The sequence below is a fragment of the Poecilia mexicana genome, unplaced genomic scaffold, assembly GCF_051168715.1.
Source record: "Poecilia mexicana isolate PSO_F unplaced genomic scaffold, ASM5116871v1 scaffold_2, whole genome shotgun sequence".
Taxonomy (NCBI): domain Eukaryota; kingdom Metazoa; phylum Chordata; class Actinopteri; order Cyprinodontiformes; family Poeciliidae; genus Poecilia; species Poecilia mexicana.
Genome location: NW_028263371.1, coordinates 56,587,077 through 56,607,623, shown reverse-complemented (window position 1 = coordinate 56,607,623; position 20,547 = coordinate 56,587,077). Strand labels below are relative to the sequence as shown.

The 20,547-nt window shown below is 41.9% G+C and overlaps 1 protein-coding gene across 9 annotated transcripts in view; it reads left to right on the top strand.

The window, feature by feature from the left end:
* tns1b (tensin 1b) overlaps positions 1-16,504 on the top strand; it is a 127,786-nt gene extending 111,282 nt beyond the window's left edge. For 5 of the 9 annotated variants that reach the window (XM_088003305.1, XM_088003314.1, XM_088003323.1 and 2 more), the window contains 15 exons: positions 1,982-2,163; positions 2,240-2,378; positions 5,547-5,642; positions 7,436-7,616; positions 7,729-8,747; positions 8,974-9,060; positions 11,457-11,585; positions 11,689-11,781; positions 11,887-11,964; positions 12,040-12,108; positions 12,210-12,236; positions 12,462-12,630; positions 12,912-12,980; positions 13,943-13,972; positions 14,050-16,504. In XM_088003305.1, the coding sequence (XP_087859431.1) occupies positions 1,982-2,163; positions 2,240-2,378; positions 5,547-5,642; positions 7,436-7,616; positions 7,729-8,747; positions 8,974-9,060; positions 11,457-11,585; positions 11,689-11,781; positions 11,887-11,964; positions 12,040-12,108; positions 12,210-12,236; positions 12,462-12,630; positions 12,912-12,980; positions 13,943-13,972; positions 14,050-14,188 (2,507 nt within the window). In that variant the 3' untranslated portion in view covers positions 14,189-16,504. Of the gene's footprint in view, positions 1-38; positions 120-1,981; positions 2,164-2,239; positions 2,379-5,546; positions 5,643-7,435; positions 7,617-7,728; positions 8,748-8,973; positions 9,061-11,456; positions 11,586-11,688; positions 11,782-11,886; positions 11,965-12,039; positions 12,109-12,209; positions 12,237-12,461; positions 12,631-12,911; positions 12,981-13,942; positions 13,973-14,049 lie in introns of all 9 variants that reach the window. The other 4 variants (XM_088003326.1, XM_088003308.1, XM_088003330.1 and 1 more) reach the window with 4 other exon arrangements.
* Positions 16,505-20,547: the final 4,043 nt, after the last annotated feature.

The window sequence follows — 20,547 nt, the reverse complement described above, 5'->3', positions numbered from 1 at the left end:
ATAATCTCCTTTCTTTCATCGTTCATCTGTTTGTCCAGAGTACTCGGCTCGAGTCCAAAACATCAACCCCAGCATGACCTCTTCTCAGTCTGAGCACCGCCGCTCTCACTCCCTGTCGGGTTGGTTCTCCCAGCCGGTCTGAAGGAACGCTTCAGGAAAACAGGACATGGTTCTCCTTATGTCTGAGCGTTCCTTCAGTCTGAGTTCAAATCTCTTTCTGCTTTGCCTTTTCGGTGTGGTGGGCTTTTGTTGGCATTGAATCGTCTTTGTTTCGCCTCTTCTTCCTCATTAAAAACTCTGTCATTCTCCAGCTTGAGAAACATCAAACTTCCTCACCACTCGTGTTTGTTCTGAGCTGCAGTTTCCTCTCTGAAGGTGAAGGAGTGGTCCGAACAGACCAGAGGGGATAACTTTAAAGTTTCACAAGAACGGGACAGAGGAGGAACAAAGGAGGCTCTGTTCCTGCCAGGAGAGAGCGTGTCACAAGATCTGTTTTGCCAAAGTTGGGGAACAATGCGCCAGGATACACTGGCCTCATTCAAAACCGCTTTTATCACTTCAACCACTTTCACGATCTACTAAAGCAGACAAAGTAAATGCAGACCACAGTTGTCCTGGTTGGAAGCATCAGCGGACCTGAGTTTGTCCTCTGGAAGCCCAATCTGCACCACGGAGGAAGATCCTCCCAGATTCAACACAACCACAAACACAGAGGTGGAATTAGGTAATGAAGGGATTCGCATTACATCACAGCTGCCTTTACTTCAGGAATAGTTAGTTTGGTTGAACAGGAGTGTCTTCAGCCTCCAACAGGAGCAGGTGTGACGATCTCTCAGTTCTGGGATCAGCAGCTGTTAACCATTAGCCGTTACCACGGTAACAGCGTACTGTAACAGGGAGGTATGTGTTTTTGGACACATCTGGGCCTCAGTGGGTGTGTTTCAGTTTTAAAACCAGGAAAAAAGCAGATTTTTCTTGAATATGAGGCGAGTAGAACAGCTGTTCTCATGTTGTGTCCTCCACTTTTCCATTCAGTCTGGAGAAACGCTGCCATTTACAGCTGAGACCAGGCGTTCGCCCACGCACCGCTCCGTCTTCAGGGTCTGCAGACTGAACACAGCAGCAGAGTAAACTGCATTTAGCTCAGAAGCTAGAGGTTTCCCACAGAGTCACAATCCAATATGGCCACCTAATGTGAAACTGTTATGAAAGTTGAAGAAATAAAATGTTTATTGGCGCTTCTGATAGTTTGTATTGGATCAGACCAGCAGTGTCAGTGAGCTGTCAAACTAAATATTTAGCTTAAAAATAAATATTTGCCTTCAATCTATACATTTGGCTCACTAAATAAATATTTAACATTTTACACATTTTAAAGGACTTCCGTCAGTAATCAAGAGGGCGAAAATGAAATACTTGATTTGGATGTAAAGCATCTGTTGGATTGTCTTGGTAATTCTTCCTCCTGGTGAAACTTAGAGCTGCAGAGGAAACTGCCTCCAAACAAACACAATAAACTAAAATGTTCTTCGTCTTGAACTTGTTTTTTTCCTGTTTTCCTCCAATAAACACATCTTGACACAAAATGTGATGATCTAACACACTGATTCTGTTTCTGCTTTCATGTCATTTTTCCAGCCTTCCACTTTACAGTTTGTTGCCTATTTGCATAAAAATCTTAACTCCAGTCCTGTTTGTTGTTGTAATGCTGCTAACTTTCTGCCTGGCTCTCCAAGTGGAAGCAGATTAATGAAAATCAGCTTAACTCAGCGCTTTGAGGAGCCGCCGGTGTTCGATTTGATGAAAATCCCAGGTTGAGAATTTAACAGCATTTATTGGATATAATGCTAAAATGTTTGTGTGCGTTTGCTCCGTTAGCAACTTTCTCCAGCGTGCATGTTATATGTGAAAGGATGCTTTGCTCGGACCAACAGGCATTTCTCATCTCTGACCTTTAACCCTCATTTATACGTCACCTCAGGGGTCCAGGCCCGTTCAGCACCTTCAGATGAACCGACAATCCTTCCCCGACATCGCATCACCAGTGAGGGACACTCTGATGACGCGCTGTCCCCAGATGTGCCTGTTCGTTCTCCAGTCCGGTGCGTTTCTCCAGAGTTCGTCAGCGCCATAGCCATGAACCCTGGGGGCCGGCCCAAGGAGGTAGAAAACCTGCTGCAGATGCATCAAAACATGTAAAGTGATTGTTTTCTGATTGGATCTTTTTCCGCCTCTACAGAAAAACATGCACAGCTACCGGGAGGCCTTTGAGGAGATGGAGGGAGGCCCCATCAGTCCAACACCCACAGCTGGTGGTGAGGCGTTACCCCAAACCCCCGCCTTCCCCGTCTCACCGCAAACCCCTTACTTCAATCTGTGTAAGTGCCCCCTCCGGCTGACAGATGGCACTGTGGAGCTTTGACTTAGATACTCATGTAATTCATACATGATTGATCATTTTTAAAGTACAAGTTAAATTACAACCAACTTTTCTTCCTGTTTGAGATTTCCCCCATATGAAAAAACAGCAAAGATTTGAAGGATTATAATGCTGGTAAAAAATGTGACCATTCAGTCTAGATGTTTAAGCTCTTCTTCTGTTCTAGTTAACCTTTTGCCAAGATGACCTCTGAAAAACATGCAGAAATGATGTTCCTTCATTGGATTTCAGCTTCGTCTCAGGCTTTCAGACGTCTTAGCTTATGTTCACACAGCAGATGTTGATGCTCCGTTATGATTTTGTTGCGTTTGTTCATTCTGCTAACTGAACGTGATGTAATCAGACTTCTGTTTATGGAAGCAACAATGGACGCCGCCGTCTATGGATTGATTTTCTAATTTGGATCAAATTGTTATCCCAAATAGTTAAAGTAGCTAACTGTCTTTCTGTTGATTAGCTCCATCCAAAGAGTCAGCACTGCTTGCTTCAGCCATCGTTTGTGTTCAGATTTATTTATCTGGATTCTTCTGGTGTAGTTTGACAATGCATGTAACACGTCAACGACAGATGAAATGAAACATGACCATTCAGACACTTTAAAAACTATCGGATAGGTATCTGATTTGTACCGCATATAAAAGTGGCATAAATCAGATTTTTTTAGGGTTAATAGATTTGAATTGGGTCATTCAGAGTGCCAGGCAAAGATGGGCTATGGGTGGCCTTCACCTGTATATGAACGTAGCCTAGAGGCCAAAGCACGCCACATCCATTTTGGTCCCTGATCCAACAGGAAGTCAGGTTGGATGATGTAGTCACCAGTTAAAACGGGGTCAGAGACCGCTGGTGATTCCTCCATGACTGCATCTCCAAGGGACCAAGATAGCCCTGGGGTCTATTTTGGTCACACAGCAAATTGAGGGGAATGTCATGAGTGAGACACGGAGGCAAAGTAAAACATGTGCACTTTGGGAGGATATGCAAACTTAAATCTTTTAGTTGCTGAAAAAAGCAGTGTACTCAGAGCTCAGAATTAGCAAAATAAATTAAAGAGTGACACGGCGATCTTCTTCAAGCAGCTTAGAGTTCACTGCCAAACTGACTTGTGTTTATGCTGGCGGGATTTTCCAGTTCTCTCTCGCAAATACTCGATCTCCATAGAGAGACTGCTGTGGTTGAGTCTTCGTCAGGAAAAAATTGCCGAGTCGGATGCAAGTGATGCGTTTTGGACCCAAGTTAGCCTAATTACAACTCCATGCCTAGTTGCTAGTTACACAGCTCAGTTCCTCTGCTGTCGTCTTTATGTCCTCCTAAACAGGAAATGATGTTCTTAAGAACACTACAGAGTTTTCTCAGCTTGACACAAAATGCAGTGTAGAAGTAAAAATGACCAATTTTCCAGCCAATCTTGTTGAAAGTGCATGTTTGAGGATCAGTGCAGTCTGTTCTCAGTAGTAGATGCTGAAGGTGCTTCAGTCTTCATGTCTCTCCACACTCGTGCCATCTATGACCAAAAGGTGTGGTTTCAAAGAATTGATTGCGATTCTTTGGTAAGTGGAGGACGCACGGCACTCGCTGGGAGTCCCACCGTCCCAACCCGTCAGCCATACTGATCCCTGAACCCTGTTCTGTTCCCGAGTGTCTCCCTGCCCATCACTGCACGGCTTTGGCGTGAAAATCACACGAGAGCAGCACTGTGATGAGACTGCAGAGCAGTCAAAGCTTCCAGTGAGAATTGAAATGATGTTTTCACAAACCAAACTCTCAGCAGCTGCTGCTCTCCCTGCTCCTGTGACTGAGTTCCCATTGCTGCCCTGTTTCCCTGCCACAACCTGCTTCTTTCATTGTTACCTTTTTGGCATGAAAAATTGTGAATCATCTCAGTGATTCAGCAGGAATAAAACCTTTTCCCAGAAACATGATTTCACCAGTGTTTGGTTGTTGCATTGAGTCGAGTCTCTCCCATACTTCATTCAAAGCTGAACAGTGGATGTGCAGTCACAAGGCTGCAGGTTGTTGGTATTACTCACACCTTACATACAAGACGCAGACCACCTGGGGTCACCCTGGTGCTTCCAGGAGTAAATGCCACACGTTTCTTCTCTTCCATTGACAATGACACTGCTATTTCCATTCAAGAGTTTTTTAGCCATTTTGACAATCTTTGTAGGTATTGTGTGAATATCCATACAAATTACCATAATCTATCACCATGTCTGATAAATGCTCCTTAAAACTATTCATGTTGCCTGCAGACATAAAACCGGATAGTAGAAGAGGATCAGTTGAAGCGAAATAGTAACATTACCATCAGGGCAAAAACCTGCATAAAACATGGCAACAAACTTCTGGACAAATTCCACAACATTTTGCACAGAGCTCTGTGGAAAATAGTTCGACTCAAGTCTGGTGATGAGAGACGAGGAAAGGAAGAACCTCCCTGCCAACAAGATAATGCAGCTTTTATCATGGAACTGATTTGGATGAAGAATGGGAGAGCTTTTAGTACATCTTCATAAAAGGTTAAAAGTTGTTTAACTGATAATGTATGAGTCTGTACATCAAATGTCTTAACTGGTAGGAAAAAAGTGTCAATCAAAAGGAGCAAGCAGGTATTGCACTATTATGTTAATAATAACCTCTTATGACCAGAGGTTCTTTGACTTTATTTCAGTTTTAACTTGGATGTGTTTATGTATCTTTAATGTTTAATGCCTGATTTGCTTCATGAGTTCAGACAGGCAAAGACCCCAAAACCTGTAATCAGAGGTTCTTCATAGGTTCTGCTTTAATGCACCTTGTTCAACTAGGAGTCAGGCTGGGTCAGAGTTGACTGAGATTGGTCACATGCATGTTTTGATCCTCCATCAGAGCATGAAGCATGGGAACACCCACCTGAATATGTCTGTCTTTGTACCAACCAGACATGCTGACGGTTCCTTACCTGGTTGGTTGTTCAAATCACATTTCTAGGAGTTGACAGAAATAAAAATAGCATCCTAAATTAAACCACAGTTTGTAAGTCATACGGTCAACAGGTAGCAGCTGTCAGCATGGCTGTAAGTCTCTGTCTTTGTGTGGTTCTAACTGCCCCGTTTCCCTCCAGGTCGGTCTCCTCCTGGTCTTGCCAAGACTCCCCTGTCAGCCCTGGGCTTGAAGCCTCACAACCCGGCAGAAATCCTGCTCAACCAAACAGGCTCAGGTTGGTCCTGAAACCATGAAGATGTCTTTAGGGTCATAGGTCAGGGATTACTGTGCAGTGGCCTCCTAATCACTGTAATAAGACCTTCAGGTCATCTGAAGAAACAACGATGAAAAGAATGTTTAAATCAAAAGGATGGGATGTTGATTTGCTTAGAGCTGTAAGCTCCAAGAAAGATGAGACCACCATTACTAGAACTGTGAATTCCTACATCATGTTGTTCTTCACAATATGTTGTTTCTGGTTATCTCCAATGATGCCAAACAGATGATGAGAGCAGTGAAAGGGAGGAAGGTAAGGATTAGAGATCGTTGCTGGCACTCAAGCTCATAATCAGTAGCCACCTCATTTATCTTAAAAGGCATTTATCATCACTTTTATAACTTCTGTTCAGGCTAATGGCTCAGGACAGGTCCATCCCCCCCACCAAAAAAACCTGCCTCAATTGAAACACACCAGACATTCGGGAACACAAATGAAAGTTGGCACAGAGTGTTAATTTTAAAACACAAAACTTGGGTATCATTGCAAAAACAGAAAAAAACACCCAACCATGACAAAAGTAGTCATAGTCTGCACTTTGAATGGGAGTTCATAAAGTGAAGGTTAATATGGTGATTCATTTCATGAGGAGGAAGAAGTCAAAAGAAACAAAACAGACCAAAACTTTACCCAGAGATTTAGGGTGTTTTCACACCCAGCAGTCAGACTCAGTTTTATTGGGGACCAAAACTGCAATATTTGTTCCATTTTTAGATGCTGCGGTTTCTCTTTCACATTGCAGAGTCAAACCAACCAAACCATTTAAGCAACCAGTTTACCTACTCACCTGTGGTGGTGCTGCACCAAGAACCACTGAAGGAAACGACATGAAAACAACAGTTTCTGGTCCGCTTGGCATTCACATATGCCTTAGAATTGCACTAGAGTTCACTTCGGCTGAGTCAAAACCTAGGTTTGTAGGTAGACCAGAGTTTGCCTTGTTGGTTCCTTATCAGAGTTTGATTGCACATTCACACCTCCCCAAACAAACCAGACTTGAAAAATCTGGCTCAGTCACAGAAACATGCTGCAACAGCCAATTTTTAGCATGGATGTTTTTTCCAGCTAAACTTAATTCTCATGAATAGCTACGTCTGATGCAGCTGCATTTTATTGTGTTGCATTTTTATCCCTCAAGCTTTGGTTTGTTCCTTCATAGGAATTCCCATTGTCCAGTTTCCCACTTCTGTTTACTCCCATAGAGCTCCTCCTCATTTCCTGGACGTGCTCCCTCTATCCTTTCTCTTCCTCCAATAAGAGGGCAGACATCCACTTGATCCCGGCTTTGAGAAAGTTTTTTCATCTACAGAGAAATTTGTGTGGCATCGTTCAGTTCCAAGAAACGAATCATTGTTGATATATATATATAGTAATGCCATTTTGTCTTAGTAGGCATCTATCAAAAGGCTCAATGTGTTTAAAAAAACTGACTGGATTTAAAAAAAAAAAAACCTTTTTGTCTTAATTTAAAGGGTTTGTAAGTTTTCTGACTGTTGATGGTGATGATATGCCCTTTAAGATCCGTCTCAGTTGTCCTCATCAGCATCAGTTACTCATCTTTTCTTTCTTTTTTAAAAAGGAGCATTCGCTATTAGTTCCTTTTCCTTTGACTTGATTGTTCCATTGTATTAATCTCTTGCTCAAGGGAAAAAATATATAAAAACACAAATCAGAAACCAATCATCAACAATGTACAGCATGAGCCTTTACATTTAAATCTTACACTGTTTTTTTTTTTTTTTTAAATCAAGGCCCAAGAAGCTATGTGGAGTCTGTGGCGAGGTCAGCGGTGGTAGGCGGACAGCCACCAACATCACCTCGGAGCCTTAGTCCACCTGGAGACATCAAGAGTCAGCAGCGAGGTCCAAGCCCAACCACTCATACACTGAACCCACCTTTATCCAGCAGCAGTCCCATCCAGGACTCACAGGGGTGAGTCAGTTACATAGTGCCAACTTCTGGTCCTCGAACTAAGGCTACATTCATACACCAGGCAAATGCGGCCCATACAACCCAACTAACAGATTTCTTTCCTCAATTGTAGAGATCTCCAAGCAGAAAGCAGCAATAGCACTCCCTCCCAACCGACTGTTGATTCTGGGTTCCACTCACACCCTCCAGAGAGTTCGCACCCTACTCGCACGCCATCAAATCAAGACCTAAATCCATCCACTTCTCCTTACCTGGACTCCAGCTCTCCAACCTCTTCCTACCTTGGATCTACAACCCCAACACTGTCCTATCTTGGTCCTAGCAGCCTACTGGGAAGCTATCCAGGCTCTGATCCCAGCCCACCTCTCTCAGAGCTCTCAAAGACCACACATGGCAATGAAAGTCTTCAGCTACAACCGAACATCCACAGCTCCAACTATAATCCCGTCCTGCAGCAGAACTTCAGTGTCAAACAAGATGGATTCATCCAGACAGGTCAAAAACCCCCATCCAACAACTTTGAGGTAGTAATGGCAGATCTTGGTGGCAGTCCAATCCTTGGTCATCATCTGCCTCAGGGAGCACAGAGCAGTCCAGTTCTCAGCAGACAGACTTCTCAGCACAGCCCAATCCTCAGCCGGCAGCCCTCCCTGGGTCAGCCCATTCAGAGCAGTCCTGTGCTTAGCCGACAGCCATCTGTCACACACACTCAAGGAAGCCCAGTGTTGGGCTGTCATCCATCTGTTACACAAATGTCCCAGAGAAGCCCCAGTTTAGATCGTCACCCCATGCACAGTGGTTACACCACACCAGATGAAAGACACGGGAACTTGTCGAGGCAGAGTAGCTCTTCGGGATATCAGGGGCCACCTACTCCCTCCTTTCCAATTTCCCCTGCTGGCTACTCGGATGGGGGGACGATGGGGATGAGTGTAGGTTTCAGGCAGGGTAGCCCAGCCCCTGGCTTCCAGCCACAGCTCCCAGAGAAGAGACGCATGTCGAGTGGCGATAGACCAAATGGAGCACCGTCCTATGGGACGCTAAATGGGAAGATCATGTCCCCAGTGAGTGGAGGGAGTACTCCTGGCTACTTCCACACCCTCTCAGACTTTTCACGGTTCAACATGCATGGTAAGAACATAATTTAGAGAAAGCATACTTATCCAGATGTTCAGAGGGTTCCTTCCAAGTAACCTCTAGCAGAATTAATAAATATCTGAATTTAGATTTGTCATGTCCTCAAGACAAGATTTATAATGTGATAAAAGAGCCTTCAAGCATTTTTCTATAACTGTATATCATCATATCACATCTTTCACAAACAAAGGTTCTCATCATAGTTTTATTCTTACTGCAGATGGAAGCCCGGAGACCAAGCTGAATGTTAAATTTGTTCAGGACACTACCAAGTTCTGGTACAAGCCGGACATCTCCAGGGAGCAAGGTACACTGCTTTCAGACTGTTCGAGTTCACATTTTCAGCCTCCGTGGGGTAATTCGTTTAAGTTGCTGGAAAAGAGGTTCCTCACGTTCAGAAGGACCAGTGTGGATTTTAATCCTGGCTGGGGGATATTGGACCAGATTATTAACTTAAATAAATTATTGTTTGGTTGTCTTGACGATGTGTACTTTGTGGATCTGGAGGAGGATCACTAAACAGGTCCCTTGAGGTATCTTGTGTGGGGTGAAATAATTTTTTTCAAGGGCTATTCTCTTTTTGTATGCCCAAAGCTCTGGCTGTATCCACATTTTCAGAACAAATTTGTCTTGTTCCTACTGTGGGTTGGAGTGTTTTGTGTTCATGAACTGTATCTGAAGGTGTAGTTACGAAGGAAAGGACTGTCTGTTATTCTCAGGTTACCATCTATGGTTCTGTTGTCTTCAGCTTCTGAGGGGAGCAAAAAGTAGAGCCACTGCTCCTCCTCAATAAAAGTAATCAATTGAAGTAATTCAGGTTGATCAGGATGCCTCCTTCATGCATTCTTCATAGAAGCAGTGAGGAACTGGCTCTAGCACCAACCCCGGTTAAGAACTTAAACCTCACCGGTGGAAAAGCCCTTCTTGATATGAACTTATCTTTTAGGGTGTTTTTAAGCCTGATTGTCTAGGGCACTGTGTTTGACCAAAATTGCAACATATACTGACATTTCAGCAGGTATGGTTCACTTTCACACTGCACTGTATCAAACAAACCACACCCTTTAAGAAATCCGTTTATCTCCTCTCTTTTGGGGGCGCTGCACTAAGAAGCTCTGAAGGAAACAATACAAAAACCTCCGACACTGAGCACAACCTCCTTCTTCAGTAACTGTTAATAAAAATGGAGTGGTGTTAGATTTTATTGATTGTAGGATTTCGCTTTTGTCTTTGGTGCAAGAACACAAGCCATTTCTCCTGCTAGCGCTCAATACACGTCTGTGTTGGTTGTATTTAGCAACCAACACAGACGTGTGTTGGTTGTATTTCTGTACTGCACTGCAGTCCGCTTCCTGGTTTTGGGGCAATCCCCAGTCCTCTTGGCATTGCATTCGAACAGAACCAGAGCTGCTGCGAATGCACCCTTGGCTTCACCCACCAAACATAAATCTGGACACTGGCCGAACCACTTCAACATTCCTTTTTTTGTTTTGCATTATTATTCAAGTAAGGAGTCATTTACAGTTTATCTTGTGTTCTTTATTCTTGGTTGGATGTTCACATACTTTTAGAAGTTGTGTTATGTTTTCATTTAATGCTGCACAGATGGTTAAATCTTCATGGTTTTCACTCTGAGATGATGGACATAATATCAGTGGCCCTGTAACATCATTTTGTAGAAATAATGAATATGCATGTGGTCTTTGGTTTGGGTCAGTTGACACCAGCCATCCTGCATGCTTTTTCTCCCTTGCGTTATATTGCATCATCTTGAAATCATGCACAACTGCAATGACATCAGGCACATGCAGTTTATATTTAGTGCAGTCCCAAAGAGTGAAAACCACAGCATATGTAGAGAATTACTGAATATCTGATTCATCTCTCTTAAACTGTCACATGTGCAGAAGTGCGCCAGTAAGGACTAAAGCTTGTCTCCTGAGTGTCTGAAACAAGTCGTCATGCTGGAGACTAAGCCCTTGGCTTACTTCTTAATTTTTTTTTAATCTGCATCATTTTAGAGCTTTTTAGCTTCTTCCTATCTTTAAATGTTAAAACTCAAATCTAGTTAGTGTCACCACTTTGCTATGGCTAAGAGATTAAATTGAGAAATTACAACAATCTATGTTTTTTTGTTAAAAATATTAACAAACCAGAGTAGTGACCCTAGTGTTGTCATGTTCCTGTTACTCCATCTGCTGGAGCAAAGCTCATCTTTTTGCCCATTATTCTTTTAAAATCCATGCAAATCAATATCTGGCCATTAATCTCATGATACACTGTTCTAAAGCTGTGGTTCCCAACCCTGGTCCTCAAGGCTCACTGTCCTACATGTTTTAGAGGTTTCCCTGCTTCAATGCGCCTGACTCAACTGATTGCAGTTCAGCAAACGCCTGTTAATCAGTCATCGATTGAAATCAGCTGGACTGAAGCAAGGAAACACCTAAAACATGCAGAGCAGGGGGCGTGAGGACCGGCGTTGAGAAACAGTGTTTTAGAAGGTTTATACCAGAATAGTGTCTGGAAATTGAATAAGAGATTCTCTTGTATAAGTTGTCTATACATTTTCAGTGGAGCTCTACAGAGGCACAGTGATTGGCTGGTTGACCATCTGAAGGCGGTCCCAGGGCTCAGACGACAAAATGTTACTCTCAACATCCACACTTCCTCTGATGTATTCGTAACTATGTTGTGTGATTACAGCCATCAACCTGCTGAAAGACAGAGAGCCGGGAGCCTTCGTCATCAGAGACAGCCACTCGTTCAGAGGGGCGTACGGCTTGGCCATGAAGGTGGCGTCCCCTCCACCCTCTGTGCATCAGAGCAAGAAAGGTAGGAGGCTTCTGTAATGCAGCCACTGTTGTCTTGATTTGGCCCCAGTTAAGGTTGAACTGAGAACCGGTTCGATGTTAATCGGTTGTTCTGTGCCATGCAGGTGACATCACCAACGAGCTGGTGAGGCACTTCCTGATTGAGAGCAGTCCTAAAGGGGTGAAGCTGAAAGGCTGCCCTAATGAGCCTTATTTTGGTAAGCAGAACATCAGCAGGCATCTTTCTACAATTAGACAAATCAAACATCAGAGGCTACTTTGAGTATGAAAGATTAATTGAAAGGTGTTTTTCTGTTTGGCAGGTTGTCTCTCTGCTCTGGTCTACCAGCATGCCATCACGCCTCTGGCGCTCCCCTGCAAACTCCTCATCCCTACCACAGGTATTGATTGACCTTCCACTCTGTTTAGAAGCATTGCTTTGGGGTTTTTTAAGGTTGTAAATGTGCTTTCTGTAGATCTGATGGAAGAAACTCCAGAGGTCACAGCTACAAACCCGCTAGCTGAAAGGCTGAAACAAGGAGCAGGTAACACATCTAAAAGCATCTAATTCTGCTGTTGAAAGTTCAGTTATCTGGTGTCAGAGGCAGCGTTTAGATTCTCACAACCCGACTCCTTGTTATCTCAGTGCAGAGGGCCCCAGCTGAGTCCCATGGTAAAGCCATTTTCACATCTGGAATGTGCATCTTACATGTTGGTCTATGTTCTTAACAGCAGCGTCCAGCATCTCCTCAGTAACCTTTCTGTGGAATGATTTTCCTCCTAAAACTCCCAGATTCCTTCCTGAAGCATGATCCACGTTAAAACCTTTTCTGCATGAACAGAGGTGATCCTGCTCAACACGTTTGATCCATCTGAGGTGATTTCTCTCTCCTCCCAGCATGCAACGTTCTCTATATCAACTCGGTGGAGATGGAGTCCCTGACAGGTCCCCAGGCTGTTGCCAAGGCGATTTCTGAGACGCTGGCTGCTGCTTCGCCCCCCACCGCCACCGTTGTGCACTTCAAGGTGTCTTCCCAGGGCATCACGCTCACAGACAACCAGAGGAAGTAAGTCGGAAACATCCTCCCCATTCTGACACCAGGCAGAATAACACAAAGTCTTTAGGCATACCAGAGATACATGACGCTGCAGAATGAACTAAATTCAGACTAACTAACCACACTTTCTCAGATACAAACTGAGTGTTGTTTAGATAATGTTTAGATCACGTAACTGGTGAATAAACTCAAAATGACCAAAACATTCTGGTAGAAACTTTCCACAGCAACATTTGTAAGCAGTTCAATGATAAAACTGATCCACAAACATGATTTTTCCTCTTTTCCAGGCTTTTTTTCCGACGCCACTATCCCGCCAACACCGTCACCTTCTGCAATACAGACCCTCAGGACAGGAAGTGAGTCAGACATTAATCTAGAGTCATGATTTCTTTTGTTTTCAACCCTTTTCTTGTTGCATGTATCAAAGAACAAAATGTGAAACAAAACTAAAGCAGTTGCTATGCAGCCGTAACCAACTTTTCTCTGTAAAAACTGGATTGTTGGAGAATTTCCAACAAATTCGACATTCACTGTTGGGCACCGCCAACTAAAACGTTAGCTGTGCTACTCGCATCATTAACATTAGTTTCACTAACCCTAAAGTGCTGTATCTACACGCCATATCAAACTTCAATGCAAATGATATTTGCCCTTGAAAGACTACAACCCTCAAGCATCAATTTAATTTGACATTATAATTTACATGTTGTATAACACCTTTAGCATTTATGTTTATATCTTGTTCTCTACTGTCCATGTTTTATTTGAAGAAAACTTGAAAGGAAACGAAACTGCTGTGTAAACAGACTTCAAAATAAGAGCGTGTATAAATGTCTAACACAGATTTTAAACTTTACTCAAATGAAAGTTCATAAAACAGCCAAGTAAATTACTGTTTAGAATTTATGTGGAAAAATATTTAGCGAAAGCTAAGTGTGCTCAACGCTTTCAAAGTTAGCCACCGCGCTGAATGAAAAGTTAGCTCACTATTAGCAAATTAGAGGAAATGTGACCTCCACAATTTTCTTTTGCAACAGAAATATTTAGGTCAAGATGACTAACAATTGTAAATAAGGTGTTAATTACAATCTAGTGTTGAATCTGTTAGAAAATGAAGGGACTGCAGATTTGTAAGCATTTTTGGGAGTAAAACCTTTGAAAGATCAGAAGGATTTTAAAATTACAATTTAGTTTCCTTAGAGGAATGTGAAGAAGCTTTAGCTGTGACTTGAGGTTCATTTTTCATCATTACTCTGCATTTGAACAGTTGTCTCATGAAAAAAAACCTCCCTAACTTATGTATTTTTTACCCTTCCAGATGGAGCAAACCTGACGGCGGCCCGGCCAAGTGAGTGACCGCTCCATCAGCAGCGTTTCCTGCCCCATCCGACCTTCCTCCTCTTTAAATCTCTCGTTTCTTTTCAGGCTCTTTGGATTCGTGGCACGGAAGCAGGGAAGCACAACGGACAACGTCAGCCACATCTTCGCGGAGCTGGACCTGGACCAGCCGGCCAGCGCCATCGTCAACTTTGTGTCGAAGATAATCGCCTCGCAGACCCGATGAGGAGCGGGCTGAACCTCCCTCCCTCTTGGCCCGGTTCCTTTAAAACCTTTGGTTGCTTTTCATTTCTTCTTCGATGTCGGCCTTTTTTCTTGCTCTGTCTCCTTTAAGACGTGTGGTTGTTCTCAGTGGGGCTTCAGAACAGAGCGGAGGAAGTGACGGATGGGGGGTAGCTGTGTTTGACGGTGGGATGGGGGGTAATTAAGCCTCCAGGGAAGAGGGGATGATTGTGTGCAAATATTAACATTTTTATGTTGTTTTTTAAGGAGGAAGTGAAGTTGTGTGAAGGTGGATTGTTTATCTTTCAGACTGCTCAACCAAAGATTTAACAAAGGTAGTCCAGGGTGTGAACCGTGCACCGCCAAGGGAGGGTCACAAGTATTCTTTTGTAAAACAAATATGGCTGCTTAATCCAAAAAACCCAAGTTTCTGTCTGTATGTACTGATACTGTAGGTCAATCCTGCACCACTGCTGTCTTACATGAAACACTGTTGGACATTCTGCAGCTGGTGGGGGTCTGTAAATATTCTGAATGGCTTTTTATTTTGGAGTAGGACTAGTAGACGACATCTGGCGTTTGTTTTCTAAAGCTTTGAAAAAAATATATCCACGATGTCTTAAAGATGCAGAACTGAAGCTGATGACCGTCACTGTGCCCTCGCTTCATGTCCGCCACCATCGCAGCAGTTTAGCTCATGACTGAAAGGCTCAGAGCTGATCGTTCTTTACGGCTCTCGGGTTTTTGTCTGTGGAAACGAGTCAGAACGCTCACCCTACCCGAAAGTAAGCTACACCTATAGATATATATGAGTTCTATATATAAACTTCCATTGGTTTAAGATATTTATTTTTTTGCTTCATTTTAACTTGTATACCTGTATTATAAAGTATACATTACTAAAAGATGGCTGAGAAGTTGTAAAGCGTGTGCTTTTAAAGTGCATCACTGTCGTTTTGAATGTTTTTCACGTGTTGTTTTCTTTTAACACTCTTGTTTTTTGTTTTATTGGGGAAATATTTTGTATCAAATAATATTATTGAAGTCCAAATTGGAGTTAATCTAAAGTGAAGCCAGAAACAAATGATTTGTTGCCTTGAACCTGCCTAGAAAGTACATCATCCACATTCAGCACCTGAAGTATGTGGGATGGTATCGAGGTCCAGTCTAATATGGATTTCATTCTGATCCCTCAGAGTCTATTTAATCTCTTATTACCCAACGAAAGCAGCAGCCATGATGAACAGGTCAGAATCTCTTTACCTGTAATGTAAAACTGGGTCCACTCACTGACCACAACGCGTCACCACAACCTTAACCATCCAGGAGGAACGGTCTGACGTGGATGCAGATCATTTAAGAAGACGGAAACGTCTAGAATTGTTTTGTGGGGCTTAGTGACATAAAAGGCCGCTGCTGACCGTCCAGAACCCTCAATGCCTTGGCCTATACAAAGCAAAGACCAGGACAAAGAAGCGCAAGGTTGTGAAAATTAATGCAATTGCATCTAGACCAGAACATGTAGACATAGAGATGTTAAACCAGGTCGTCCAGAGCTCACACACTCCAATAACACAACAGACCACAGCATATTAGGACTGAGGCCTAATGCAAACCCAAAATTTCAACCCAGTTCAGCTCCATTGATGTATTGCCTAACAAATTTAAACCTCCTCATATTCCCAAAAGACAGAGGAAAGATTTCAGGATGAGAACTGATTCAACCGGACTCTTCGTCTGCAGGTGCGACATTGAAAACCCAAATCCTCCCAGTCAGGTTAAATGAGACACTACTGCCCTCGTGTGGTGCAGAACAAGAACTACAACAGATTCTAATTCAGTGTTTTAACTGTGTTGGATGAGAAATCAAATCTGAGAAATTAAGAACTGGTTGGCAGCAGGATGATCGATTAGACATATTTGGAGCCTTATGATAATTTTTTAAAAAATGCAGCACTTACAGGGTTTTTGTATCTAGAATGTATTTATTAGCTGGGGGCTTGCTCGCTCAACTGTAACCGTAATGCTGCAGACTAATCTCTACACAGCATCCAGTTTTACTCAAACCAGGCCCGTCGGTAGTTTATAGATGCTCTTGACTCGGCTTATGCAACAAAAAAATTTAAAAACGTCGGTTTTTGCTTCCAAAACAATTACTGAAGTAAAAGGACTTTGAGCTAAGAGTCCAGATTTGTCTGGACTGTAGAGTGTATGAATGATCTACAATTTCTGTAAAGAGCTTTGTTGATTTTGGTTTGCTACATGGTATGCATTTTATCATTTCAGGTTGATAAAAACATTAAAAAGCAGTACAAATCAACATGTTGGAGTCTTATTTTGGTGTATTTTACCTATGAAGAGTCAGTTTCTTTTGTTGACTGGAGAAATATCCTGAAAGAGTCAAACTTTATATGCTTCTTTGGGTGACTATTACTGGGATCTTAGGAAAGTTGTGTGAAGAATATTACAATACAAACAGAAAGGATTTAAGACAGAATTTGTGCATGGACCTTGTAAAGTTTTAACTCTAGTTGGTATTAGAAAAATAATCTTTAACCTAATCAGTTTCTATATTTGATTAGTGTGTGATTTCTAGAGCTGGCCTGCCCTTTAATAAAAGGGTTAACATTTTTAAAAATATTAGTTTTTAATATTATGTTAATTCATTGTGCAATAATTCAGTTGGGGTTCATCAGTCCACCTTCAGCCATTTTAAGTTTGAACCTGTATAAATTAGTCTACAACCCCCCGAAATGATAAGTTTCACAAATCACAAAGTTAGGTAAAATAAATAAAAATAAAGCAATTTAGGAAAATTAGTCCATTTTATGTTAAACGGGATTTTGAGCTGTATTATTGAGGCATTTTATGTGATTAAGGTTTAAAAATATGGAGTCTGGAATAAGTCTGACAAGCTCTTAACGTTTTAGATTAGACTAAAGCTAATACAATATAAATAAATGCATAGCATAATGTTTTCCAAAAAGCGGTCAAATTTGACTCTCGTAGAAGTGATTAATCGCAACCTACTCCAGTAATTAGACGGCGCCCGAAGGTGCACATTAACTCTATTTAACTAGCAATAGCGGCCCCTTTAACTGCAGTTAGTCTAAAATCATTTTAAACATTTTATTACCTAAAATAACTTGGGATAAAAAAAAGACATTTACGATTTTTTAAAAAGCGTCTCAATAGAAGAACAGCTAGCAATGCTGCTAACTGACAAACGGCTGGTTTAGAAATACCAATAAACCTAGAACGTTCGTTTTAATGTTTATATAACATTAAAAATGAATAAAACTGTAAAACACAAACAAAAACAACATCGAACTCACCAGCGGTGAAAGCTTCTTGTTTCAAAGACAGATGATTTGCTTTAACCACCGGGAGAATCAGCAGAAAGTTTCAGGCACGCCACGGACACCACAGGTCCGAGATGTGATGTTTTGTTTGAAGGTACAGTTAATTTATTCAAACAAACCGCCCTCAGTAAAAAATAATCTGTAAAAACATACGTATCAGTAATGACGAACCACTGCAGCCTGGGAACAAAAAGGTTATTAGATGTTCTGACCCAATCATTTTTGCTGTGGCAATTTATTTTCATTTTAAAACTATAGAGAAAAAAACTGTCAAAATAAATCTGAATATGTGGTTATTTTTATTCTGAAAATTTTTATCCTAAAAGTGGTTTAAAATACAATACAGAAAATTGAATCGTGGTTAAATCAGTTCTTTACATGTAAGGCTCACCTGTAATAATGCGTCTGGCCACTTGGTGTCACTGTTTCCTTTTCAGACAGGCAGTTGCCCTCTGGGCTGCGTCTACCCTGTAACATCGCGGCTTTTGGGGACTTTAATTTCATGTTTTTCCAATTTCATCTCAATGTCTGCTTTTCTTGCGCATACAGCCTTAACATAATGATAAAAACAATAAATTTCTGGATAAATCTGAAAAATAAACATCGTAATTTAGAGATTTCAGCAGGTCAGGTGCTTTGTTTTCCTATATGAAATCTTCACACAGTGCAAAGCTTCATTCTTCACAGCCTGTAAAGGTTCTTTTACAAGTAAATGAAGTTCAACCCTAGTTCATGGGAAAATGTAACATCACCACTGGAAGTCCTGCATAATGCTTCCTGAGAGGAAGCATTATGCAGGACTTTAATCCTTTCATCTCCCTTACAGCATGGGATTGAATTGTGATTCTGGAAAATGGTAATTTGTGCCTCCACGGGGAGTCCAGATGATGAGTTGGGGGTCTTAGATTGTGGTTTTGGGCAGAAGAAAGGTTGTGTGTGTGGGGGGGAGGGGGGGTAAATCTGCATTTGGGTCAGTCTCCTTTTGGATTCTGACACATTTTTCACTCCAAGCCCAACTGTTGTCTTGCATCATACATTAACTGGCCTGGGTAGGTCTTATTGTAAGTGTAAATTTCAGCAACATAAACATATTTTCTGTCTCTTTGCTGTGATTTCTAGGGCTTGTTTCACCGGAGAGAGCTGCTGCATTTCCTCTCAAGACCCTGAGAGTTTTCTGAGTGTCTGTGCTCGAGCTGAGTGGACCAAATCTGGTTTTATGAGGACATAAATGGGTAATTTAGGCTTTGTGCCTCCAGTCGCTGTAAACATTGACTTCATACTTCATCCACCAGGTTCCACTGAGGTGCTTCAAGCTGCCTGATTGTTGCTGTTGCTTATGAATGGGAGAACAAAGACATACAGAGAAGCTGCAGCTTTGACCTCTGACCTTCCTGCAGGTCAGTAACTGACAGACCAACAGAGACAGATGTGTTTCATTTCATGTCAGCTGATGAGCTGAAACAGGACCAGGACTTTACTAAAGAGGAGCATATCAAAAGAAAGATAGCGCTTTAGCTAACTTTGTAAACATTTAGTGCACTTAAAATAATTTCTCAGGATAAATTCTAAGTCGCTAATTTACGTCGCTGTTTTTTTGTAAAGTTTAAGTTGAATAAAGTTTGACATCTGCGTCGAAGTTTTGGTTAACTGTTCAGAATTCTTCACGTATTTAGATGTTTATATTCATGCTCTTATTTTGAAGTCTGTTTACACAGCAGTTCTGTTTTCTCTCCTCAGTTCTCTCTCATTTCCCCCCCAATAACTTTATATAAAACAAGAAACATACAGGAGTCAAGACTAACATAAATCTATAGAATCTATAGATACTGATATAGTATCTATATCTATTGTCACTGTTAATTAAACTGGTGCCTGAGGATTGTAGTCTTTCCAGAGTAGAGATAATCTGAATTGAGGTCAACTCTTTAGCATATTAGTAACTAATACTGCTTTAGTGAAGCTAACTTTTTAGTTAGCGGTGCTCAACACTGAACTGCTAAGGTGGTTAAATATGAACACGAATCAGTTCATTTGAACATGGTTGAGATGACTTTAGTTTCTTTTCAAAAGGAACAGTGAATGTCAGTTAGCCTGTAGCACCTTTTAGGCTCTAAAATAATTTAATGTTCGTTAAAACAGCAAAAATCTAAAAGAGAAAACTGAACATAAAAACCCACAAGTTATGAAAGAAAGTCTTAAAAGGGACGAAAACCTTTGCTTCGTGGATGGAACCAGCGTTGGATGATCTCTGGGTGTGTTCGCTCATCTCTGACGTCTGCAATGAATGAAGGAGTCCATACGGGTCCAGGCGGAACGGCCTCGTCCTGTACGCTATCTGTGACTCACTGCTGCTCCATGTCAGAGGGAGTGTTTCCATGTTGGCGCCCGTAAAGGCCAGAACCGTCACCATCTGGACCGTAAGGGCCCTCCTGGGCTCCCACCTCGCATCCCTGACTCAGAAAGAGGCTAAAAATATAAAAATCAGGATGTGATTCCAAAACACACGACAGCCCGGGAAGTTCCTCTGAATCTGGAGCTTCATGTTTGTCTTGTTTCCATAAATAAAGATAAAATGACTCAGACTCTTTAGATAGGAGACATGATGGAGTCACACATCTTAGAAATCAGGCCAACACTTTCTGTAAAATTGTTTCTTGAAGTTTGGGATGTATTCATAGAAGAAACGCTTCCTTTTGTCGCCTCTGCAACACTTTTAAGAAAAAACATAGGCTGTTTAAAATCTGAAAATTTGACACAAACTTTATCTGGTGTTCTTGAGAAAATCCAACCAAATGATGAATGCAACTCCAAGCAGCTTGTCATGGAAGCATGTAAAATCCAGAACAGAATCTAGGTTTGGATTAATCCGCTTTAATCCAACTCCAGTCCGTTTGCCTAGAAAGTCCGGTTCGTTTGGGGTGTGAATGTGACCAAACTTCTCCAAACCTCGGTCTGGGTTCGGTTGAAGTAAACTCTGGTTCAGTTTGAATGCATATGTGAA